At 42.8% G+C, this 14,271-nt stretch overlaps 1 protein-coding gene across 1 annotated transcript; it reads left to right on the forward strand.

Moving 5' to 3' along the window:
- The first annotated feature begins 1,068 nt into the window (after positions 1-1,068).
- LOC138983781 (cell division cycle protein 20 homolog) lies at positions 1,069-13,379 on the forward strand. The gene is made up of 11 exons (XM_070357105.1): positions 1,069-1,179; positions 1,626-1,807; positions 3,208-3,430; positions 4,707-4,897; positions 5,557-5,682; positions 6,615-6,808; positions 7,365-7,459; positions 9,225-9,450; positions 10,496-10,621; positions 10,947-11,064; positions 11,537-13,379. Exons 2-11 carry the CDS (start codon positions 1,675-1,677, stop codon positions 11,719-11,721), a joined length of 1,617 nt encoding a protein of 538 aa, XP_070213206.1. The 5' UTR covers positions 1,069-1,179; positions 1,626-1,674; the 3' UTR covers positions 11,722-13,379.
- Positions 13,380-14,271: the final 892 nt, after the last annotated feature.

Genomic DNA, 14,271 nt, shown 5'->3' on the forward strand with positions numbered 1-14,271 from the left:
TTCGACCAAAACCGTCGCACCAATTTTACGTAATTTTTAACGTTTCATATCTTACATTTTACAACAACAACAACAACAACAAGAGTGTTCCGATATTACTTTTCACTGGTAACTATCGATTGTAATAATTTTTTGCTCAGTCTTAACTGATTATATATTAAACTCACACAGTCTCTCTAGGCTGCAGAGACAGCATTACGTCCCTTTACTGAGTAGGCTCTTGTCACTGCATGGTAATCTAGGCTCTTGAAACGTGATGTGCAAGTCTGTGCGCTATATTGATGTGATTGATTGTTGCAAAATGTAGGGGGCCCGGGTAGCTCAGGTGGTAGAGCACTAGACTTGTGATCGAGAGGTCGCTGGTTCGAATCCGGGCCGGGACGGACACGGGTCAACTTTATGTGCAGACCCAGAGACGGTATCCATCTCCCACCCCCGTGTCACCACAATGGCACGTTAAAGATCTTGGTCATTCTACCATAAGTGCAGATGGCTGATACCACCTAAACACGCAAACATCAAAAAGCCGTGAGGGCGTAAAACTCGAATCGTATAAACCAATTCATGTCCAATATAGGCAATTAAGACCTGACGGACAATAAGCCCCTTACAATTTACTACTTGCAAAATGTTGATTCAAATTAAAGATGATTTCAGCCTGTTGTAACAAACTAACACTCTACTCTGAGAAAAAAATCATTGTGTTCAAAATAGATCGAGACAGCCGAGCAACTAGCTAGCTTCATGCGCTGAGTGTCACTGAGAGAATTGTTACACAGTGTACCCCCCCCCCCCCCCCCCCCCCATAATTCAACACTTCCCCTGTATAAGACCGTTCTTTTTCATATACCTTATTCATGACCTGTACTTTTTTGTGCCAGTCGAAGGGTTGCCATTTCTAGAACGAGGCAGCTCGTTTCCGGAAATGCGGCGCTTTGTTGGAAATCAAATATCAACATCGAACGCAGAAGAAGAAGAAGTTGGAAATCAAATGAGGTTTCGGGAAATCCCGATTATTCCAATTCTGCCCTGGATTCTTACTTTGCGCCCAACATGTCTGCTGGCGATAAAGATCGTGAGCGATGAGAGTTGTGTCCCTTTGTGCGCGGTCACTGAACGTGAGGCGTGAGCACACATTTTGAACGAGGTTTTGTGCAGAACTCGCAGCTGTGTGAGAAGGTAACTTGCATCTTGAACTTGAAGAGAGCATGAATGAAAAGTTATCGGATATATGTCCCAGAACAAAAGCAAATTAGTGATAAGATCTACAGTTTTGTTAAAAACGGTTTTTGTGCAAAGTGAACAGGTGGATTAATCGTCATTGTGCTTGCCCTGCCTTGACTTGAGCTTTAGAGGAAATTTTACAATTTCAAATTAATTCGAAGATTTAGGCCTGCGTTTAAGGTCTGGGAAAAAGTGCTTGATAGGTTTCACAATCTTTTAAACGTACGTGAAAATACTTATGGTGAGTTTGTGAACATCATTACATATGTTGTATGCCAGTTTTGTCTTATTTTCTGTTTGATCGTTCAGAAGTTTCATTTGAAGATTTTGCCTGTTAAGAGAGAGTCATTTGCTTATTTTGTCTTGTTTCATGTACAACCTGTGTCACTTTGTGTCCACAGAAAGTGAGGTGAAAATACTGTGACAAGCTCCTGAAACTGACGAAGCAAAATGGCACACCTTCAGTTTGACAAGGCGGTGACTGATATGACGCGCATAGATGGGCCGCTACAGAACGCACCGATGGCTAGGTGGCAGCGAAAAGCCCAGGAAACACTTCTGCGAGTCCATCCCTCTGACAATGGTATACACTGTACTGCGGAACTCTCCTTTCAAACCTAGCTTGCCTTTTCAGCTTTTTTGTTCATAATTAATGTCTATAAATTGACCTACATTTTAAGGCTCGCTCCATTTTAGTTTTAAGGTAATAATTTTCTCTTTTTTTTTTTTAGGTCTAAAAAGGGGGGGGGGGGGGTTCCAATGTGTGAACAGTTCTCCTCTAGTGATCAATCTTTGCCTAGTACTAGTGTTTCTTGTCTGGTAGATTGCAGGGGCTTTGCATATTTTATGCAGGTTGGTTGTTAGTTTTTGACGGGCGCTGTGGCGGGGTGGTAAGACGTCGGCCTCTTAATCGGAAGGTCGAGGGTTCGAATCCCGGCCGCGGCCGCCTGGTGGGTTAAATGTGGAGATTTTTCCGATCTCCCAGGTCAACTTATGTGCAGACCTGCTAGTGGCTTATCCCCCTTCGTGTGTACACGCAAGCACAAGACCAAGTGCGCACGGAAAAGATCCTGTAATCCATGTCAGAGTTCGGTGGGTTACAGAAACACAAACATACCCAGCATGCTTCCTCCGAAAGCGGCGTATGGCTGCCTTAATGGCGGGGTAAAAACGGTCATACACGTAAAATTCCACTCGTGTAAAAACACGAGTGTACGTGAGAGTTTCAGCCCACGAACGCAGAAGAAGAAGAAGGTTGGTTGGTTGTTAGTTTTCACGTCCCTTGAATTCAACCTAATTGGCTATTCCATCAGGAGCAATGTTTCCTTTCTCAGTGTTGGTCTCCGCGTTTAAAACTATTTACACTTGGGCCTATTACAGCGAAGAAGGTTTAAAAAAAAAAGCTCACATCTTTTTGCACTTGTTCAGGCATGGGAATTGTCCGCCAAAAGGCAAATTTCCGCCGAATTTATTTTTTTTTCCGCCGAAAAAGAAAAAGTGTTCGCCGAAAAAATAAATGGGGGAGGCAAAAATGGTTCTAAACCCTGAATTTAATGGTAAACTTGGAGTTTACATGACACCAAATTGCACCAATTGGGTTCTTTGGAGAAAAAAAAATCCGGCTAGGCGCTTCTCGCCGTCGACTTTGCCATTACTTACAAATTTTCAGCCTTTTTTACTTTTTTCAAATCCCATGCCTGTTGTTACTTCAAATCTTAAATAAAAAATCTTGATCTCCTTTAGTCGCTGGCTTGCTGTTCCATTAACTTGATTAAGAATGCAGGCTTGCTGAAATGGCAGTATAAAGAGAGTATTTAAGTTGAGCACTCTGCATTCACATTCTTTGTATGGAAACTGCTCTTTGCATTACATTCATGTGTTTTTATATATATATCCACAAAAAGTTCAGTTGTATGAGGTAGTAGAATGGACAATTGCCGAAAAACAGTATGTTCTCACTGGAGAATGTTCATTGTCTCGCAGGAGTCTCTTCTCCACTGAAGGCAAGGCCTATGACAACTAGAACGCCAGGTAAGAATTGCCGAACGCCAAGTCGAGCCAAGACTCCCAGCAAAAACGCCATGACGCCAGGTAACGAAGGCAGCAGCAAGGAAACCAAGACGCCCAAAACCACACCTGGAAAACACCTGACAGGAAAGACACCCAACAAAAAATTGGCCGTTACCCCAGGAAAGCAGCAAGACAGGTGTGGTTATGCTCTGTTGATTACAATATGGACACAGCTGAAAAGTTTGTTAAAAACTTGTCTATGCAGGGTTCAGCCTGGAAAAAAAGACTATGGGTCACCTCAGCCAGTTTCTGATGGGACATAGCTGAAAGTACAAAGTGTCTTGCATGGTTTTTTGTTTTTGTTTTTTACGTACCCAGGGTGAGTTAGTAATCCAAAACCTTTTTATGCACAAACTGACAAAGAGGGTGTTCTTGGTATGAAAATGGGAAATGTGTCACAAAACCCAAATTTGCTGCAAGAATGCATGGCATAGTAGAAACATTCAGTAATTCTGCAAAGTTAGAGTCCCTGTTTACCTGTTACAGTCGAACCTGCTCTGATGACCACCTGCCCACTACGACCACCCCCAACGATCTGGACAGGCTCTTGTTCAGTGTAATTCACTCCTCCGAAAACGGCGTATGGCTGCCTGAATGGCCGGGGTAAAAAACGGTCATACACGTAAAATTCCACTCGTGCAAAAAACACGAGTGTACGTGGGAGTTTCAGCCCACGAACGCAGAAGAAGAAGAAGAAGAAGTGTAATTCACCTTTCTATATCAACCACCCCCAACGATCTGGACAGGCTCTTGTTCAGTGTAATTCACCTTTCTATATCGACCACGCCCAACGATCTGGACAGGCTCTTGTTCAGTGTAATTGACCTTTCCATATCGACCACCCCCAACGATCTGGACAGGCTCTTGTTCAGTGTAATTCACCTTTCCATATCGACCACCCCCAACGATCTGGACAGGCAGGACTGTTCAGTGTGATTAATCTTTCCATATCGACCACCCCCAACGATCTGGACAGGCTCTTGTTCAGTGTAATTCACCTTTCCATATCGACCACCCCCAACGATCTGGACAGGCTCTTGTTCAGTGTAATTCACCTTTCCATATCGACCACCCCCAACGATCTGGACAGGCTCTTGTTCAGTGTGATTCACCTTTCCATATCGACCACCCCCAACGATCTGGACAGGCTCTTGTTCAGTGTGATTCACCTTTCCATATCGATCACCCCCAACGATCTGGACAGGCTCTTGTTCAGTGTAATTGACCTTTCCATATCGACCACCCCCAACGATCTGGACAGGCTCTTGTTCAGTGTAATTCACCTTTCCATATCGACCTACTCTCTGTAATTAGCACTTTTGGTCGGCCCCTTGAGTGGTTGTTATAGACAGGTTTCACTGAATTGAGTTAATCGCGGCTGCCTGATACCCATACCCTCTATTATCCCAAAGGTTCATTCCCAATCGCCTGACGACCAACCAGGACATGAGTCACTTTGCCCTGCTGAACGTGCGTGGGGAGGAGGAGGAGGAGGAGGGGGGGGCATCAGCAGAGTACCAGCAGCAGCTGAGTGACGCCATGCGACTAGGACAGGCTGGCAGCAGGAAGATCCTCAGCTTCAAGAACAAGTGCTCTGTTAACAGTGAGTGCTCTCTGCTTTCTCTTTGTGGTTTTTAAAGTCCTTAAAGGCCAACATCGATGCGCGGAAGATTGATCTCCAGTTACTTGTGCTGGCAACCCTAAATAACATTTTTGTGGCCTTCTACTATAACAAGGCTTGATCTCCTGGAGACGGATGCTCGACATTAACACAAACTGGTGACCATCGTTCATGGCCAGAACCCTGTTGTAGCATCACAAGATTATGCCCTGGCATGTTTTGCTCTACTTTTATGTCTTTTAAAACCACCCCAAAAGAAGTGGAATCTTTTCAAGTGTTTAGCATATTTTTTTAAAGATTGTGTAAATGTTCTTGGCCGATCCTTAGCTTTTTTCAAGAGTAGATATCATCAGACAGGGGTTATAGGTTCCAAGGTGGTCTTTTCTAGAAACACCATGTCTGTCACTTCACATGTATTCCACAGTATATACGAACTGTAACAATTGTAATAATTTTGCAACAGTTTTTTGAACAGTTGTGATGGCAGAAGACACTTAGTTATTTGTGTACGGTTTGTTTTGTTTGTTTCAATATTGTTGTTCTTTTAAAATTGGGGGGGGGGGGGGTGTTATTGCTGAGAGTATGGATATCGGTGTTTCCTCTTAATAATCAAAATAAATGTTGGTTCAATGTTTGTTCAGATCAGCCTAACAACCTGAACGTGTTGTACTGCACTGGTAAAGTCTCTGCAGCCTCGGCCACGTCGCGACACATCCCCAGCAAGCCGGAGAATATTCTGGACGCTCCAGTGGTGCTCAATGACTACTGTAAGCTGATTTGGTCAACAGCTTTTGTTTAGTTTTGTTGGTCTGTTTGGGAGTTTCTGTCTGTCTTGCCTTATATACAGTGGAACCCCCTTTTGAGACCTCCACAAGTCTGAGAAAATCAGGCCTTTTTTTTGTTTGTTTGTTTGTTCGTTCATGGGCTGAAACTCCCACGGCTTTTACGTGTATGACCGTTTTTACCCCGCCATTTAGGCAGCCATACGCCGCTTTCGGAGGAAGCATGCTGGGTATTTTCGTGTTTCCATAACCCACCGAACTCTGACATGGATTACAGGATCTTTTTCGTGCGCACTTGGTCTTGTGCTTGCGTGTACACACGGGGGGTGTTCGGACACCGAGGAGAGTCTGCACACAAAGTTGACTCTGAGAAATAAATCTCTCGCCGAACGTGGGGACGAACTCACGCTGACAGCGGCCAACTGGATACAAATCCAGCGCGCTACCGACTGAGCTACATCCCCGCCCTGACTGAGCTACGTCCCCGCCCTGACTGAGCTACGTCCCCGCCCTGACTGAGCTACGTCCCCGCCCTGACTGAGCTACGTCCCCGCCCTGACTGAGCTACGTCCCCGCCCTGACTGAGCTACGTCCCCGCCCTGACTGAGCTACATCCCCGCCCTGACTGAGCTACGTCCCCACCCTGACTGAGCTACATCCCCGCCCTCAGGCCTTAAAATGGAGGGAGTTTTAAAATGGGGGTCATTTATAGAGGCAATAAACAGAAAATGTGAAAAAGTGATGTCTTAACAGAGAGGAAGTCTTAAATTGGGGGTTCTAAAAGGGGGCTTCTACTGTAATATGTTTTTCTTCTCCCTCTTTTGTTCACCTGTGCCTAGCTCTATGTTTGTGTTATTTTTGTTATACTACACAAAACAGGGTCAATAAATTAATTTCATAACTTTCTTCACATCTAGATTTGCACACTTTGGATTGGTCAAGTACGAACATTGTGGCGGCGGCGTTGGGAACGGACGTGTACCTGTGGAACGCCACTGACTCGACCATCCAGCTGTTGACCAGTGTGGAGGCCAGTGACTACATTGCCTCGGTGGCCTGGATTACGGACGGATCTTTTCTTGGTGTGGGTCTGTCTGACGGGGGTGTGCAGGTAGTTTGGAGCTTGGTTTGCAGTTTGGTTTGCAGTTTGTTGATTGTTTTATCTTATTTGTATAAACTTTATCAGGGTTTGTGTATAGTTCTATTGCATGTGTGTGCATGTCCGTCATCAGCTTCCTTGCTGTAGGGCCAAGTTATATTAGGGCCACCCACCAATATTAGACATAAAATACAACATTTTAATTCTGCTGTGTACAGGTTCTGCTTTTCTCATTTAAAATTCAATAACTGCAAACACACCAATGAAGGTGATGTGTAAAATACTGGGTTTGTGTGTGTGTGTGTGTGTTTCAAAGAAGTAGCGTATCATTTGATGAGAGTCAGTTTTGTGTTTAAAGTTAAACTGTCATGAGCCCAAAGCACAGGCAGTCAAAAGATGGTGTGCGAGTCAATAGTAAAGCAGACAGGGAAAAAGGCCACAGGATTGTCCAACCAGGATGGTCAGCAATTAGCGATTCAAATGCAAGTATCTTGTGAAATGTTAAAAGAAAGGGAATATGTGGTTTTTTCTGCGTTAATTTGATGCCATCTTTTACTGACTTTGATAGATCTGGGATGTGAATCAGGCCAAGCTGCTGAGGACTATGACTGGCCACGCAGGGAGGGTCGGATGTCTCGACTGGAATGCTTACATTCTCTCCAGGTCTGGAACTTTTCATTGTTTCCTCTTGGTTGTTTAATCACTTGATAAAGGCAGACTCCCTTTTATGAGAACAGATGTTCATTTTCATTACTTTAGTGTCCCGTCGCTTGGAAATTTGGGTCGCTTCCTCCCAGTGGAAAGCTAGCAGCAACAGAATCGCGCTACACAGGTGAGTGTGTGTGTTTAGGTGTAATCAGCCACCTACCTACCTGCACTTACGGTAGAATAGCCAAGGTCTTTAACATGCCACAGTGTTGACACGGGGGTAGAACACCATCTCTGAGTCTGCACATAAAGTTGACCTGTGTCAATACCGGCCCGGATTCGAACCCGTGACCGTCAGATCACAAGTCCAGTGCTCTACCAACTGAGCTATCAGACTCACCATCTCAGATAATTATTACATGGGAAGAGACCATCCCTCCACTTGGTCACACTCCTAACATGAATAGCGAAGGTGGTCTCTGTGAATAGTGGGAATTTTTCATGAATTAATTGTGTAAAAGCCAATAGTTGCGGTTAAAAAAAAAGAGTAATTCATGACAAAAACTCCAGCTCACCACAGCAAGCAGTCAGGGTGATGATTTTTGGTATGTGATCAAGTGGAGGGGTGGTCTTATCACATATAAACACCTTGCCAGATTTGTGGTGGTGAACATACTTTGTCTGCAAAAAGGATGCTATCTTTATTTGACATGGTCGATCCTGTTATAATACACAGTGGGATGGATATAGAGATCTGTTTGAAAGAAGGAGGGCAACAGTTCCTCTAAACTGTGAATTCCTTTGTTATCTGGTGTTTTTCTGCCAATGCATCTGATCTTAATTATTTTTCTCGTGAGAAAGTACCCTGGAGACTTTGTGAGATCATGTGGGTTTTTTGTATTAGAAGTTAACAAGAAAATCTAGCAGTTCACTTTTTCAAACTTATTTTCAAAAGCTAACTCTATGAATTAGCAAAACTAATTCCTGTTTTTCACGAACTTTCATGTATACAGGGGAACCCCCTTTTAAGACCTCCAAACTCCCACAGCTGGCCAAAGCATTACAGATGGTCAGACAAACCAGAAGAGTTGTCCTCCAGTGGATACCAGCACACTGTGGTATACCAGGAAATGAAAGGGCAGATGAGCTGGCAAAAGAAGGAGCTGTGGAAGACCAACCTGAAAACAGTGTCAGCTTTAGTGAGCAGAAGACAATCATCAAGGCATTGATGAGGCCAAGGACAAACAGAGATGACTACCACACAATGTCCAGAGAGCAGCAAGTCAACCTCATCAGGCTTCATACTGGCCACAACAGGCTCAATGCTCACATGAACTGAAAGTTCAAGCTGGCGCCATCACCAACCTGTGCCTGCGGTCAAGAAGACCAAACAGCGGAACACATCTTACAGCGATGTCCCTTACTAGATGAGGAACGAAAAGAAGTGTGGCCGTCACCAATTCCCTTGCAGACCAAACTATACGGCAGTCGACAGGAGTTGGAGAAAACTACAACATTTAACACCAGTGCTGGACTGATCGTGTAACCTCAAGAAGAAGAAGAAAAAGACCTCCAAACATCTGTGAAAATCGGGTCTTAAAAAGAGGTCTTAAAACGGGTTAATTTACAGATATTATGAACAATAAGGGGAATGAGAAAACAAGGTCTTAACTGGGGGGAGGGGGAGGGGGGGGGCTTAGTTGGGGGGTTCCAACTGCTGTCATGTGATAACTGTCTGCTCATACATTAAAATCAAAGTGTTTTTTTTTCTCCTGCATAGCGGATCTCGAACTGGAGCCATCCACCATCATGATGTCCGCGTAGGCACACACCATGTTGGCACACTGGCCAATCACTCGCAAGAAGTCTGCGGCCTGCGCTGGTCACCCGACGGCCAGTTCCTGGCTAGCGGCGCCAACGACAACACAGTCAACGTGTGGGACGCTACGCTGACCATGGAGGCTTCCCCCCTGCACACCTTTACAGAGCACCAGGCTGCTATCAAGGTGAGTCAGACAGTGGTACCTGTCACAAGAGGACTACTTGTGTTACTTGCTAGAGCATCTCTTTGTATGTGTCCTCTTTTTTAGTCGAATGCATGAGACGGAAGTGAGAAACCTTGAAAGCAAATGCCTGCTTTTGACTTACAAAGTTTACTTCCCAGCTATTCACTTTCTGAGCTAATTTGAAAGTGGTAGTAATGACTTCGAGAGTTCTGAGGTTCACCAATATGTACGGAAGTGATGGAAGTACTTCAAAAGTCACTCAAAACGTTCGAAGTAGTCGCGAAGTTCCCTCATGCATTCGGACCCTGATGACACTTTTTGTTTTTCCAGAGATAAGCTGTCAGTGGATTAGAAGGCATTGATACTGCAAGTACAGTGGTACCTGCAATGAGAGGACAGCCTGGAACAATTCAAGTGTCCTTACATTCCAGGTGTCCTCGTGACGGGTAAAGTTAAACAAAGGGACAGCCGGTGTCCTTTCCTGTGAGGGGCCTTACATTGCAGGTGTCACTGTATGGTCTAGTGCATTAGCCATTAGTTATAAACAGTCTGGGGTGTGAGGCTACTAAAAGATTCTGTAATGTGTCATTATTCACATATATACGTTTTTTGTGTGGTATGATTCACAGAAATTAAACCGGACAAATGATGAAAGTCACATGCTAAGGCCACAAAAAAAAAATTGTCTGTTTAGGGTAACATGACCAAAAAAAGTAGGGTCGGTAGGTAGGTAAAGTTTTTTTTTTTTGTTTTTTTTTTTGGTGTAAATGCTATGTTGGCTGAACATTCACTTCTTATATTTGATGAATACATGTTTCAAAACTAACGTATAATTAAAACAGAGAGAAAGGGAGAGAAAGAAACGCCAAATGTCTCTTTTTAGCATTTTTACCTCTTTTTTTTTTTTTTTTTTTTTGAAATCAAAAAAAAGTTTTTGGGTCGGCGCCAAATCGATAGGGTCGGTCGGGTTACCCTAAACAGACAATTTTTTTTTTTTGGCCTAATATGTCAAGAGTAGAAAATCTTCATCATCACTGTGTTTCAGGCGATCTCCTGGTGTCCCTGGCAGACGCAACTTCTGGCCACAGGCGGTGGTACCAGCGACCGACACATTCGCTTCTGGAACACAAACACTGGCACCTGCGTCAAGACGGTTGATACACAGTCACAGGTGTGTAATCGTCGTGAGGGAGGAGTCAAATGATAAAGAGGCTTTTGATTTTTAATGATTTGTTTTGGCCATTAACACCTAAAGAAGAAGAAAAAGAATGATTGTTTTGATGGATATGTAAATATGTGTGTGTTTGTATGTGTGTGTGTGGTAAGGTAAGGTAGTTTTATATGATCCTGAAGTTTCACTCCTGGGAATTTGAGTTGCTTTCTCCTTTGGGAAAGCTAGCTGCCATACAATACAGGGCTATCCATTTTTTTCTCTTTTTATTTCTGCATGTGTGTGTGTGTTGTGTTTTCCAAACTCTTAGATTTTTCCTTCACAGGTGTGTTCAGTGCTGTGGTCCAAAGAGCACAGAGAGATCGTATCAGGACACGGCTATGCCATGAACCAGCTCAGCCTGTGGAAGTACCCTGCAATGACGAAAGTCACTGATCTCATTGGTAAGAAACCTCCCTCATCAAGTGTTCGACTTTTAATAAAACTGGAGGTATAGTACCCCCTAAGGACAGCGGCGCAGGCGTGGAGAGGCACTACCCACAAGGGAGACTACTCCCCCAATGGCATACTGACGAAAATCTAGAGTTAGCTACCTTGTTTACGCACTGTCTCAGTCTAACACTTGTAATTAAGATAACTCCTTTTAGTTAAATTTAGGTTATGTATTCAAAGGAAATATCACCACACATTCCAAAAATCAACACCCTAACTGCTTGCTGTGGTGTGTTTATAGTTATTGAGAGCACCCAATCTTTGCAAAATTTGAAGAATCTGGGAATCCACTGTACCTTAAATGTAGATGCACACGGCACGATTTTCTCAAAAATGCATTACAAGTATGGTTATTAAGTAAAATTTGGTTCTGTTGAGTTTACCATGACTTGCTTTATATACATGTTTCCTTTATTTCTTCAGGTCACTCAGGGCGGATCCTCAACTTGTGCATGTCCCCAGACGGCCAAACGGTGGCCAGCATCGCAGCTGATGAGACGATTCGTTTGTGGAAATGCTTTGCTGCAGACAAAAAAGAGAAGAAAGTGAAAACAGCCACCAAGACTACTGGTAGTACTTCTGGTCTCAGTATGACGTGCATCCGCTAGACAGCCACCAAGACTACTGGTAGTACTTCTGGTCTCAGTATGACGTGCATCCGCTAGACAGCCACCAAGACTACTGGTAGTACTTCTGGTCTCAGTATGACGTGCATCCGCTAGACAGTGAAAACAGCCACCAAGACTACTGGTAGTACTTCTGGTCTCAGTATGACGTGCATCCGCTAGACAGTGAAAACAGCCACCAAGACTACTGGTAGTAATTCTGGTCTCAGTATGACGTGCATCCGCTAGACAGCGCTGAACACTCACGCTATGTCTCATCAACATTTTATTGTGTTTTGAAATGATTGCCTGAGCAACAGCGACAGATTTTCACATTATTCGCACACCCAGATTACATGAACTTATTTGCAGTACACTGGAATTGACAGTCATTTCACGATGAACTCTGGTATGGATACTATTTGGTTATGGTGAACAGATCTGTAAATCCCCAGACACTTACAAATTGGAAATATAAACTCACTCGTTGTGTTATTTTGCAGACAGTGATCTTTGATTCTTTCCCTAAAGATTCCCAGGGAAGAATTTCAATGTATTTATGGTTTTCATTCACAGTATTTTTGCCTGTGTTTCAATTGTGTTTTCATCCCAAGACACAATCAGTGCATGCAGAGCCTAAATGGCATGAGAAAAACGGCCTAACACGTATAAGTCCACTTGTAGCTATGAGTGAGCATAAGAGTGGTAGCCCATGAACACAGAAGGAGAAGTATGCATGAATGTTGCATTAGTCGAATTCCGAAAATAACTTTTTGCAGGTACCACTGTTCAGTAGATTATCATTTATGTAACATTTTGCCTTATTACTCATCTATTTATAAGAATGTATCTCACTCAGAATATGGTGTGCAAAAATTCTCTGTACATTTATTTTTCTGAATATTTAGCTATTTCAGTAAATTTTGTTTGTGACTGTCCCTAAAGTTGTGCTTGGTTGACTGTCTCCACAAATTTGTGTCTGGTTAATATATATTTACATTTAACAGTGTGTATTTGGTTTGTTTTGCTGGTTGGTTGTTCCGGATATATGTTACTGCTGAATAGCTGTCACATTATCATCACATTGTTTGCAGTGATTTATTTTCATGATGTTTGTTCAATGTCTTGTGTGTTTTGGGTATTCATTTGTGAAAGTCTAAATTGTGAGCAGTCAGGACACTTAATTTGGGATTGCTTGAACATCTTGCACCATGACCTCACTGTCTAAGGAAACATCCTGTTCATGTCTTATTCCTCAGAGCCAGATCTCAGCACAAAGCAATGCAATACATTTTTGTGGGTAATATTTGCTTATAATGTAGTCATTTTCTTTAAACATTTATATATTTGATCACTCGGACGTAAGGTCTCTTGGACTAAAATGACCCACCCCTTTTTATAAATCAGGGATGTCCTTACTTGTCTTTCAAACACACTGTACGCAATACTTATTGCATTTGTTCAAACTGAAGTTTGTTGTCAACAAGTTTTTCGCCAGCATCACAAACTGTATATATTTAAAATAATGTGTCAACCTGGCTGCTTGTGTCTTCAGTACATGCACTACTGATGTTTGAATGCTCAATAATTTGGTTTTAATTTTTTCAATTTTAAAGTTTTCCCTCAGCATTTGAGAATAAAACAAGTTTCTTTTCATTTTCCTTGTGTGAGTTGTGCTACAATTGTATACATTTACACATCTTCTGCAAGGGGTACGAACATTCCCTTTCTTGGTCTCCCCTTCTTGACTTAGTCTGTTACAGTGGAACCTTCAAAAATTTGGGAAAATTAGGTCTTCAAAGGAGTCTTAAAATGGAGAAAAAATAGAACAAGAGACTGCAGCGGAGAGAAACAGAACAAGATAACAATAAAAATGTACTCACCAGAAAACAGCAACAAGAATACACAAACAAGTTACAAAAACAATAAGATAAAAAGAAAAGTTGACAGAAAAAGAAAAATACAGAGTGTAATGGTCCCTAACCTCTAAATATAAATGTTTTCCTGATTTCTGAACGTAAGGGCACGTACGTTACTTCTGCTCATTCTCTTCATTTTCTTTTAACTCTTCTTTTTAGCTTAATGTTTTTACATTTAGTCAAAACTTGACTAAATGTTTTAACGTAGAGGGGTGAATCGAGACGAGGGTCGTGGTGTGTGTGTGTAGAGTGATTCAGAGAAAACTACTGGATCGATCTTCATGAAACTTGACATGAGAGATCCTGAGTATGGTATCTCCAGACGTTTTTTTCATTTTTTTGATAAATGTCTTTGATGACGTCATATCCGGCTTTTCGTGAAAGTTGAGGCACCCCCCGCGGGCTAGGGAGAGTCCCATATTGGTTGGGACGAGAAAGAATTTACCCGATGCTCCCCAGCATGTCGTAAGAGGCGACTAACGGATTCTGTTTCTCCTTTTACCCTTGTTAAGTGTTTCTTGTTTAGAATATAGTCATTTTTTGTAAAGATTTTAGTCCAGCAGTATGTAAGAAATGTTAAGTCCTTTGTACTGGAAACTTGCATTCTCCCAGTAAGGTAATATATTGTACTACG

Source organism: Littorina saxatilis, linkage group LG13 (assembly GCF_037325665.1).
Source record: "Littorina saxatilis isolate snail1 linkage group LG13, US_GU_Lsax_2.0, whole genome shotgun sequence".
NCBI classification, from domain to species: Eukaryota; Metazoa; Mollusca; class Gastropoda; order Littorinimorpha; family Littorinidae; genus Littorina; species Littorina saxatilis.

Coding starts and splice junctions, on each gene's coding strand:
- LOC138983781 (XM_070357105.1), top strand. CDS start 1,675: ATGGCACACCTTCAGTTTGACAAGGCGGTGACTGATATGACGCGCATA. Junction 1,808..3,207: donor AGTCCATCCCTCTGACAATG/GTATACACTGTA, acceptor ATTGTCTCGCAG/GAGTCTCTTCTCCACTGAAG. Junction 7,460..9,224: donor AATGCTTACATTCTCTCCAG/GTCTGGAACTTT, acceptor TCTCCTGCATAG/CGGATCTCGAACTGGAGCCA.